The sequence below is a fragment of the Corvus brachyrhynchos genome, unplaced genomic scaffold (genome assembly GCF_000691975.1).
Source record: "Corvus brachyrhynchos isolate BGI_N302 unplaced genomic scaffold, ASM69197v1 scaffold255, whole genome shotgun sequence".
Lineage (NCBI taxonomy): Eukaryota > Metazoa > Chordata > Aves > Passeriformes > Corvidae > Corvus > Corvus brachyrhynchos.
The window spans coordinates 7,946,816-7,958,864 of NW_008238358.1; the positions used below are offsets into that span (position 1 = coordinate 7,946,816).

The following is a 12,049-nucleotide window of genomic DNA, read 5'->3' on the forward strand; positions in this document are numbered from 1 at the left end:
TCACAAAAGAAATCTCTTAATTCTGAAAGCAGAGTTTTATACTTAAATGCAAACTTATTGCCTTCTCGAGAGGTGGTTTGTTCTTGTAGAACTGAATCATATTACTGTCTGAATTTATGGTAAGTTAACACTAAGATTATTTGTATATAATGTGGAGATATTGGCAAATCTAGGAACAAGGATATAAATGCACTTTGCAAGATACAAAATGGTACCTATATAAATTCCATTGTAACAATCAGGCAGGTGAAGCTAAGTTATTGGTGTAGGCCATTTACATTACTTCTTTCTGTTGTGGATGTTCTTTCAAGCTAGCATGGAAGAAGTTTTTCTGGAAAAAAAAAATGAAGTAAGCTTTAGTAATTTTACCTATTGGTGACTTATTACTTGAGGAAATGTAATGTGGTTTATGGTTAAATTAGGTCTGTTATAATTTAAATTTGATATATCAAACATGTAATTTTGGCCTAAGTGCAGTGAACTGAATTTATTGGAAAGGATGTTGGAAAAACTTGTGGGAAGAAGACAGAGTGTGTACTACTCCTCTTGAAAACACTGCTTTTCATCAAGGTGTGGGTCCTGATATGATTAAAACTACAGTTTCACAAATATGTACTTTCAGAACTGTTAAGATAAATCTGTTGACAATCTTTTGATGTGTTCTAGGCAGCTGAAAATCGCACAGATGATGTTGCCTCACCCGTTGAGAATTATTGCTTAAAGCAAATACACGTCCTGGCATTACAGCAAACGGAGAATAAACGTGCAAATTAGAAGCACTGGTGTACGTGAAATTTCAGAATATGTTTATTTTTCTAAAGCTTTGTTATCTGACATAGGCTTCAGAGAAATTAGTATTTTTGTTATCCGTAGTGTATCGCTTCCACTAAAATTTCTGCAGTTCCCAAATTTTTTGTGTCTAGTCCTTGTATATAAGGCTCCTTTGTTTCTTCTCCTGTCTGGAGTTTCTTCACCTGTGGGTGGTGATGATGTGATGTTCTTTTTGCTTCCTATCATAGAATGGTGTGGGTTGCAAGGGACCTTTAAAAGGTCATCTAGTCCAACCCCCTGCAAGGTGCAGTAACACAGAACCATAGACTACTTTGGATTGGAAGGGACCTTTAAAGGTCTTCTGGTCCAACACTCAGTCTTTGATTAGATCAGGTTTTCTTGCTCTCAAACAACAGCACAACTAGTAAAAGTAATAGCTGGGAAAGGGCAGTGCTGTTTGCCCTAATCTCTCCTCATGAGCTGTCACCTATCCTCCCAGTACTTGCTGAGGAAAAAGCAAATGTTTCTCATTTTATTTCTTTATTTCATATTGCCAGCCAGCCATGTGCATGCAAGTACAATTTTCCAGATGCAATTTTTTCTGGTTTTTCTTTTAAAAGTTTGCATTACATTAAGCATTTTTTTCCACCTAAACAAAATGCAGCTTTGCAGAAATTGTGATGCATTAAAAAATAATAAATTGTTAGGTGCTATTGAAATGAAAGGCATAGAAAAGAAAAGAATTAAGTTATTGATGATCAGAGGTGGAAAGGGAAAACATGGTCACGTGGTAGTATTAACACTGACAATTCATATGATTTTTAGTTTACTTACTGTTAGTCTGTCCCAGCATTCAAATAAAACACAATGTACTCTTCTGAAGTGGTATATCTCTGGTGTTCAGCAGAAGGTAAGAGTGCAAGCTTGTTTCCAATGACATTTCCAGCACAGCAATTTCAAAACCATGAAAAAAAATTATAAGCATTTCATTTTAAATGTTCAGGAAATAGATGATTTATCACAAATGAGGTACATTTGTCTGCTAAAGGTTCACTCTCCTTACTCTCCTTAGTTCCTAGAAATCCTAAAATGTAACACTTTGGGCCACCATCATCTTTTCTCCAAAGTAAAATGTGCTCTTTCCCAGTGTAAACTTTATGCCAAAGTGTAACCAAAGATCCTGCAGGGTTATTGCCTGGTTGTACTAGAAAGCTTTCCTATTACTGCTACTACAGAGTTTGTTTGGCTGTCTAATACAGGTGTACTTTTCTGTGGTACTTAACAGGCTAGACATTTTTCTACTTGCTGCCTTTAGGGGATTTTGGAAATTCTTGGAGTTCAAGACAAGAAGCAACATCTGGAGCTTAAACCTTAAATTGACTAGAGTAGAGGCCTAGATATTTCAAAAGCTATTACCTGTGCTTGTGGAACTTCTTCCCCATGTCTCTTGTTTCGGGAAATGACTTTGTCCTAAAGAAGGATGACAGTAATCATCCCGCACTAGATAAATTGCACACAACTAGTGGGGTTTTTTGGGGAAAAGTAGGGGTAACCCACTTATATTTACTTAGTCTGATCATTCCTCTAGGCGTATGGCTGGATATATTGTCTCCAACATTCACCTGTCTCTGAGATACAATTACACATCATTATCTATCATGTTAAGCACATTGTCTTGTGTGAATGGTGGGCTTTTTTGATCTTGTTTATGCACTGATAAAACAAACATCCAGTAACTGTTTTGTCAAATACTGACTTGCAAGGCTCGGTTTATTTTCCTATAGGTACTACATGTTCAAAGTCCTTTTTAATGGAATCTGTGAACCATTGTGTAATTTATTGCACCAGTTAACACAAGCCAATACCTTTGCAAATAATTAAATCAGTTTAAAAATGTTGCAAAACTCACCCATCTGTTTGAAGTAACAGCTAAATTGCAGTATAATACAAATTAAAATGTGTATTTCCATACCCTCTACTTCTGTGACAGCACCTGCACTGTGTGCATGTGTGTTCCCCTATTAAAAATGTGCTTTTAATTACATGCTGTATATGTTCTTTGTTCTAGCCCATTAGTTTTATCCCCTTGTGTAGAAATGCTGAATCCAAGAAAAAAGGCAGTAAATAATACTGCCTTTTAATGACCAATTACAGCAGCCTATCATCAACCTTGGCATCAGCCGCTTTACTAGTTCAAAGTACAGATATGCTTAGAATAAAACGGTGCTTGGGAAGTACAGTAAGCCTCATCCGTACGGGATACCACTCTCCAGAGGCAGCAATACTTCATTTCATAACCCATCCTGCCAAAGTGATGGTAAACATTATAGAAAGCCTCGGTGCACCTTGAAGAGTTTGTCCTGAATGCTCTGGACCTTTTTGTGGCCTTTGTGAGGGGAGATGGTGTTCTATGTAAAACTCATTAACTGCATACTTTTAAAGACTAGGGCTATGTGCAGACAGCTGTTGAGGAATACTCAGGTGCAGGTAACTGGCTTGAAGCTGCAGATTGAGCTCTGGGTGGAAGAGAACAGGCCGTGAGCTGCCAGCTCTGCATGACAAAGGGCAGGAGGGCGGTGCTGCCGGCCGGGGGATGGACACGGGCACACTGCGGGAGCTGAGACTTTCCTGCGCTGGCGCTTGAGGGGATCAAAGCCCAGGGGTTCTTTTGTTGAGGGACGCTCCGCGGAGGCACCAGCTTGAGCCGTTTCTGCGTTACCCCGGTCCCAGCTGTGGAAGTGTGGCCTTGGGAGTGCGACCGCCAGAGCCTCGGGCATGGGCAGACTGGGAAGTTTCCCTTGCAACACCTCCCATGTCTATAGCTGCTGTAGCCCTGTAGACTTACTGTCTGTTCCAGATGCTAGCAGAAGTTCATTTTCTGCTTTGTATGTGATAGTAGTAAGATAAGCTGTCCTGTGTGGTGAAACTAATCCAATAATGCAGTTCTTGATACCTCAGACAGCGACAGAGAAAAGTACTGCTGTGTTCAGGCTTCATGCAAATACTCTTGTAATAGATTCAATACCAGATGTCTGACTATTAGGAAGATATGAGGAGAGTGGAGGCAACACAGAGAGCAGAAGCAGCTAAAAAGGTTAAAACATTGAAATTGTGGGATAAAGTATACTTGATTAAGTGGGAGTTAAAGGGAAACATGAAAAAATGCTGTTTTAAATTCTGATGAACTACCCAACGTTATGCGAGCAAAGTAGAAGGAGTAAGGAAAAAAAAGCCAATCTTAGACTTGTGATAATGATCTCTGCAGGCAGAGGCAAGATGAAAGATGATAGATCTTTTGTTTCCATATACCTAAAAGAGGCAATATCAAAGAAAAGATTCTTGAAGGAACTACTTCAAGTGCTGCTTGTGCCCTGAAACTTGCTGAATGCAGTTTGCCAGGTATGAGACAGTGTAGGACTGTAAACTCTTCCGGCAAGGGCCCTCTCTTCACAAAAACACTGGGTTCTTATTTTTGTGGCTGGTAGGAATGGTTACATCTTTTAGATGGGAGAAAGCTGAACTATGTAAAATCACATAAGGAAAATGGAAAGAATGATGGAAATAACAGGGAAATGTACCAGATTGAAGCAGATTAAAAGTACAGAAGAACAGAGTGAAGCTAAGTGATTTTTGTAAATCAAGGAAAAGGCTTGTAATGATGCTGTAGGGTGCTCTCTGCTTCCCGCCTTGCTTTTACTGCTGTCCTAAGGTACCTAGAGATCCCATTTCTCTTTGAAGAAAGAGGTCATGTTAGAAAATAGGCCAGAGAAAGGAGCTCTTAAAGAAAAAAGGGATGCTTGATAGATGCGGATATGGTAGCTGTTAGCCAGCACACTTCAAGTGTGGGGTATTTGCTTCCCCGAAATAAAAGTTGTCTGCATTACGAAATCACTGCACTTAATTCTGTCCAGCTTGTTATGTAATGCTGCCTTTGCAGAATAAGTGCTCAAGGATAAATCTTGCATGGCAAATAAATGCCTCTTGCTCTTGGCTCTTTCAGGTGAGGCAGAGATATAATGTAGTCAGCTAATATGCAGACCTAGCAGAAAAATAGATTTTTTTCCTGTGTTAGGCAAGTCATCAGAGGTGATATTTGACACAACTTAATTGCAGGTGTGATTAAATAAATAAGGTACATTCTTTCTTTTTTTTCTCCTCGGATGACTCCTCTTCTGCCATTTCATAAATTCGTATCTTTAACAAGAGAAAAGGAAGCAGATGCTATTCAGTACAGTGTTCTGTGCCATACAGATCTCTTTTTTTTGGTGTGTTTCTGCTTTAATAGGCCAGAGTCAGCAGTTTTAAGAAGGTTTTTTTACATACTTTTTCACTTAGGGCAGTGCAAATTTCACTGGAAATCTATGACAATCAATTAAGTAAATGAGAAAATAGAATGCTTGAAATTAATAATCAAGCTACATGAAATCTACCCCCTACTAGTGCTAATATCTGTATATCTCCAAGCTGTCTATTAATTAAACACCATGTAAGTGTTGCAATTAGGCTGCTTCGGTGGAAACAAGGGAGATGAAAACGATTGGAGGGGTTTTACTGTATGTGAAACTCTTGGTTGGTTTAAGGCATCTCATTATAGTTTGTAAGGTTGCTGTGTTGCTGCAGACACTCCTGGGATGCCTGAGGACTCTGTTGCAGGCTTCAACTACTTCTGGAACAGGTGACCCAAAGGAAATACACTTTGGTATGCAAAAGCTACCTTTCTTTTCAGGGGTGGGTTTTTTTCCCCCTCCATTTCATGAATGAATTTTGGGCATTGAGCTCTAAAGCCAGTGGAAAAGAGGTTAGATATTTTGTTCTATATAAGAAACTGAAAAAGGAAGAATGGGAAGAGAGGAATTTTTTCTCGCTAGTTCTTACAAGAAAAGGGACTTTTCCCTACTTTTGTGTTATTTTGTTTTGCGCTTTTATTTTGATATGAGGACCCTAAAGTTGCCAAGACCTTCCTGAGAGACAAAACAGTATTTTAATATTTTGTGTTAGGAGACAAACTGGGTTATCTGGGTGTATTCAGATTGTGATTCATCACCGATTTTCTGGTGCTTTTTTGTGGGGGGTGAAGCAAAAGGCTCTGTCAGGGTCAATGTGTCTATGAGAGACTGAGGAGGACCCCTTCCCTTTGTATGTGTGACCCTGGTGGTCACACAGCAACCTCAAACTTGTGGTTTTATGAGATGTGGGGTTTGGGGCATTTCTCCTTTTCTCCTGTGTGCAGCTTTTGGTGGCTGCAAGCCCACATGTTAAGACACCATGCAAGTAGCAGAAGAGCCATGCTGAGGGTGTCAAAAAGCTTTGCCACCTTAGAACGGCCAAACCTGGGTCTCATTGGCTGGGGATGCCAAAGCAGCTGAATAGGGCAGAGCAGAGGATGAACCCATCTATTATATTGCCTGACATTGCCATGACTGCATTAATATTACATCTTTGGCTTCAGATGAAGTAGTACACCTGATCTGTGTGGACATCAGCTTGATGAAGTTGTTGCACAAATGATGAATAAAAGTAATATTTTGGTTTTTTATTTTTTTCAAATTTTTTTTAAAATCTGCTTTTACAGCACAATATTCTTCCTCATGAAAAATGAGCCAATTCACTGATACTGTGTTTTCAGGTAATACAGTTTACATTTCTAGAAAGAAGTGAAGAAGAAAACTTACAGGGCACCTTCAATTTTTCACTTGATTTTTATTATTATTTGACATTGATACAAAAAAATAGTATCTTGATTAGCAGCTTTGCTGGCAATCCCACAAAACTGTAAATAATACATTAATCTAAAAGAATGCACTCCTACAGACACTATAGATAAAACAATATATACAGTTTAGACAAATAAATACATAAGTACAGCCAGTCATATATAATGATACACCTAAAGTTCGGTTACTGTTGACAAGCTTTTCTAGTTAATTACACTCTTCATTTACAGATTGCCATTGCTGTCTACATTATAAAGACAAAAAAAATCTCAAAGAATCAAAATTGATACTTAACATTATTATTAGGAAATATGGAAAATGAACCTTGAGACTTCTGTTTAAATACTCTCATGGTTTTACCAAAATAAAAAAGAAAAAACACTTTTGTGAAAAAATTCCTCCTAAAGAGAGGCACTTCCTCCCCAGCTGCTTCGCTTAATGTGCTTTGTTCATATGCATTTTGGAAACAAAATATGATTACAGTCACTTTTGAAGTGACTAGAAGCCAGCGTGTATAACCAAGTTGTCATTTGTCCCATGCCCAATGAAACAAAATGACCTTTAAGTAATGTACATATTTTTTTGAGTAAAGGAAGTCTATTGAAAACATTTGTTTCTTAACAGTATCCCACATGGCACAAATACTACTGACTGGAAGGGACAGCTGTCCATATGAGTAGATGTATTGCTACCTTTCTATATCCAGGTTCCAATACTGAAATTTCTGAGCAAAGAGAAAACAATAAATCTAAGTGTAACGAGCTAGTGAAGTCTGATATCAGAAAACTAATAGAAGTAGAAAATTAGGCTTTTGTTGTGTTGTTTTCAATTCACTTGACAGCAAAAGAAAAAGTATCTTGTACATTCAAAAGTTAGGGCACACATGCTTAAGGCTCTTGAAACACTGGACAAATATAATGCCTCGCTCAACTCCATGCATAACAGAATGCTACATAGCAAGCAGACTTACACATATATACAGCTGAATACAGAAGAAAATGCCTTAGAAATATGTACATCAGTTTCAAGATGAACATTTACATTTCTGTTGAAGGTCTATCTATTTATAAATGGCAGGAAATACATTTTTTCAGATACTATTTTCAAGGTGTACCTTGCAATTATTAATGCAAGTCTACTTGTACTAGGAGAAATTCAAGGCTGCCATGCTACTTGAGCCCTGAGGTATCTGGATTGGGAGCCCTGCTGTCCTCCTGATTACTAACCAAAGGCCACAGAAGCATCAGCAGAAGTAAGGCAACCAAATCCATTTGCTTGTGATTCAGAACCCCCAAATTACTACACAGTGCAGAGGGATAGCAGAAGTGATTGCAGCCTGTGGGTTCAAATTACTACAAAGTGTGTTCTGGGTAGGATGGCATCTGTGCTGTCTGATTTACCCAAGGGCTGGGCATGAATTTCACCCTCATTTCCATTCATAAACAAGAATATTGTGGGACTTGTGTAAGGAAATCTGAACTTCACCCAATCTGCATGTTATATATTCACGTACACAATTTTAGTTGTACCTTGGGAGTCCTGAGTTTGATAGGACATAGCAGCTTTAAGAAGGACTAGATTGACTAGCGAAGGATAACTCTTAATTACGCTGCAAGAGATTTAGTGTTTTTATAAAAATTACTGGGGTTTTGTTTTGGGTTATTTTTATTTATGAAGGGTACACAAGCTCCTGTTAACAGTAACTCCTAGGCTGCGTGTTGTGTAGCTTCACCTTTAGATCTGACATTGATTTGCTTGAGATGGCTCCTGCTAGTGACTTAGAGGCCAGGTACACTTTACCTTATTTACAAGTAGTTTCTTCTGAAATGATAGTGCTGCATCTGTGAACAAGACTAGCAATTTGCCATGAAACTGCAAACCTTTTAGGGTAGCATCTTCATTCCTCTGTTATTGTTGTAAAGTGCTGTGTACATCTATGGCAAAATCAGGTCAAAGTTTCCCTTTAAATTCTTCTTCAGTTAACTTCCGACAACTTTATAGACATCCTGAATAACATACAGACTTAACAGTTTTGCATATGTTACATATAATGCCAGCTGCAATGAATGAGACTTTGTGTGTGCTGAGGATGGTGTGAGTAACCTACAGCTAATAATATATTTGGTGAGATTTGGTTTTTTGTAACTTGTGTGAGTTCTTCATTCCAAGTTGCTTGCTGAGCAGTATCATATTTCACCTCTTTGTTATAAGGTGGTACCAAATAGAGATGGCCTGAATTTATCGAAGAGTTTTCATAACATTTCATAAACATTCATATTCAAAATACATATAAGCACATTATGAAACTTGAATAAATCTTGTGGACTTGATTTCTGTTGCATGTCCAGGGGATCTTCTGAGTGGGGCCTCAGTGTGTGTTGACTGTGATGAGTAAACTGAGGGCTTTAAAAGGTTTTTAAGAAGGCTAGATTTTGGGGGATTTTAATAGGTTTTTCTTTAAAAGCCCTCTATTTTGCTGTGAAATGTGTACATAACTGTTATGTACTCTGTTGTCCAATCAACAGAAATTGATTGCATCCTTTTATTTGACTAAATTCTTCTTTTCTATGCCATTAAAAATCTGTTAGAATCTTGATCCTATATGTACTGCAGCAAAAAGTAAAGCTTCCCCTTAAAAAGCTGCTTTTGTGTTACTTGTTTTTAGGTAAATAGTGCACTGACTGATCTTGAAGAAATATGCTGCTTATTGACACTTTTTGCATTCAATATAATAATATATTGCTATGGAGAATCCATTGATACTAGTGAGAGACAGTGCCTTGCTTTGAAATGAAAAGTTAAGATATTTATGCTTTTCCCATATATTTTTAAGATAGTTTTTCATACATCTCTCCTGTCTTATTTCACCTACAGATTCTACTTCATTTTTAAATTGTGTTACATATTTTATGGGCTATTTTAGGAAGTGTAAAGAAATGGGTTATTCTGAAATAATTTAAAGAAATACTATTTTATGGATGAAAGTATATTTCAGTGTGTGGGTTTGTTTCTAAGGCCAATGAAACTTTGATGTTCTTACCTGTCTAAATTCTGCTATTACGCCATTAGGAAGCTATTTGGGAATTACATATGTACTGTAAAATACACATGTCAAAGTAGGTGTATAAGTTCAGTGCAAATGTATACTGCTTAATTTATTAACAATGCTCCAAATAGAGATGGTTGTAGGGCGTCAAAAAAAGAATAAAAGTATGTTTGTAATTCTTCATTTCTTAGAAGCCTGAGTCTTATCTCAGAGGCTGGGGTGTGAATTGTTAAGCAGCTCATAATAGTTTATTATTGTCCTTTTATACACAGATGCAAGAATGGATATGTGCAATAGATGATAATATACAAAATCTGAGATTTGACTCTAGATCCTTTCAGTTGGCATAATGTCCTTATGAAAAAGAGCCTGAAGTTTGTAAACCAGTAGTCAAAGCGAGAATGAAAAATCAGTCATTAAAAATCCTCTCACAGTTAATATCCCACAGTTTAACCTGTAAATCAGCAGATCGCTTTGTCAAAAAATAACCAAACTCAACCAAAATTTAAAAAAAGGTATTTACATTTGTAAAAATCTTAACATCTGAGATGTTTCTTGCTGGACATGTCATTCCAAATTCTGTGCATTTCTTCTGGTGTTATCTGGTGCACTGTGATCACCCTGCGGTACCTGCACAAGCTGTAGGCCATTTTCCAGTGATTGAAGCCACTGTTTTGGAAGGGGTGAATGCCCAACTTCCGAAGGCAGAGTCCAACGTACACATCTTCAAGATGAAGAAGTCTGGTATGAAGGGAGGTTTTATAAATCAGTTCTGCTACATCAGCTGAAAAAATGTAGCCAGTGCCTGAACAGAAGGGTGGGTAATTGCTGTCGGGATACAAATCTCTGGGCATGTACCACTTACTGCGAACATCCCTTATTGGTCCTCCATTTATAACATAACCAGTGAAGTACCTTCTCCTTGGCTTGGTGTTAGGTTTGAGCAGCTTATAAATAAGATTGTCCATATTTACAAAAATATCGCTGTCTGTCTTCATAACATACTTTGCTTTTGAACAAAATGTTGCTACCCACCTCATCCCCATCAACGTTTTCAGAGTGAGGTTATGGTAAGAGTCAATAAAATCCTCCACAATAATGTCATGAAAAATTTGGCTTTCTTGCTCTACCATTTGATTTAACACAGGATCTGCATTTTTTCCAAGAAGAAACAGTGTGGCAATTTTAATTCCTTTAAAGTTGTTTTCATCTCCCCATGTTTCTCGAATGGCTTGCCTTGCATCAAACTCTTTGTGAGTCGTACTGATAAGAATGACCAAGAACGGGGCGTTCTTCTCACATTTGTTGGGTTCATTGATAAGGAAGTCAAAGGAATGTGGATTTATAGGTCGAGTTCTTATGTTGCCAAAGGAAACGTTTTTTCTGGCTATGGATATGCTACTGACCTGTCTGTGGCCCGTGTAGGAAGAAGTAGGACGAGTTATACTTAAGTACCAAAGAGCGCTTGCCCAGCAAACTACTGTCAGAATGTATAAACATGAGACCTTTGAAGCCATTGTTCCTCTAGCTCTTCTATTTCATGTGATGAACAAATAGCCTTTGTACAGTGAGTGCACCTGTATCCTGGAGAGGCAGCATATTATTAATGAAACTTGAAAGTTCGATATAGAAAAGTAACTCTGTAATCATTCATGGATCTCAAATAGGAGCTATTAACCCTGATGGTACTCAGCTTTTCTTCTTTTACTAGCAGCAGCTTCCATTTCTTGGAATTTTCTGTTATTTCTGAAAAATATGAAGAAAAATTTTCCATTGCGAGATTATAAAAGCCTAGGGCAAGAAAAATGAGCTTATATATGGTTGGCCATTAATAAGCTAAGTGTCTTAATGCATTTCTCAGATATTCCTTTTTTTCTCATGAGGGATCAAAATGCATAATAGCATACTGGAATAGAGCAGCGTAACTGAGGTAATGCCTTTATAATTGGTAATTTCTCGCAGATGGTTTTAAGTAAAAGAAAGAAAGTGTGCATAGCATATTGACCATTTAGATAATTTTAAAGGTATATGAAAATAATTTTATGGTTTTGAGCATTTTCTTGCTTCCTAGAATTTCTTCTGGCCAGTCTTTCAAAATGTGCTATGGAACATTTTAAAATTATTTAAAGAGTGAAAAATAGTGTACTTTATTCTAGGATCGACAACATCTGTGGCAGCTATGCACCCAAAAACCTACAAATCTAATTTGGTCTAAATGTTAATGTCTTTCCTGCTAACAAGAACACGCTTTGGTGGAAATCAGACAGAATGGAACTGACTGGGAAAGGTACAGAAGAGAGAGAGATATGTAAGCTGTCTTACCCATGTAAAGATCAGCACTCGAGTAGACTCCGTAAAACTCTAAAAATAAATTAACACAGTTCAGTTATTCTTGTTGCCTTCCTTCTCCTCTCCCCCCAGACCAGTCTTTCAATGAGCAAACATCATTTGTGTACCATGAAAGATAAATCACCATGGCAGCCTAGTAATGGTGGCACTTTGCTGGCTGGGGGGGCGG

At 37.7% G+C, this 12,049-nt stretch overlaps 1 protein-coding gene across 11 annotated transcripts in view; it reads right to left on the reverse strand.

Moving 5' to 3' along the window:
- Positions 1 to 6,451: 6,451 nt before the first annotated feature.
- B3GALT1 (beta-1,3-galactosyltransferase 1) overlaps positions 6,452 to 12,049 on the reverse strand; it is a 112,846-nt gene continuing 107,248 nt past the window's right edge. For all 11 annotated transcript variants that reach the window (XM_017735703.1, XM_017735693.1, XM_017735701.1 and 8 more), the window contains 2 exons: positions 11,854 to 11,892; positions 6,452 to 11,277 (listed from right to left, as the gene is read on the reverse strand). In XM_017735703.1, the coding sequence (XP_017591192.1) occupies positions 10,068 to 11,048 (981 nt within the window). In that variant the 5' untranslated portion in view covers positions 11,049 to 11,277; positions 11,854 to 11,892 and the 3' untranslated portion in view covers positions 6,452 to 10,067. The remainder of the gene's footprint in view (positions 11,278 to 11,853; positions 11,893 to 12,049) is intronic.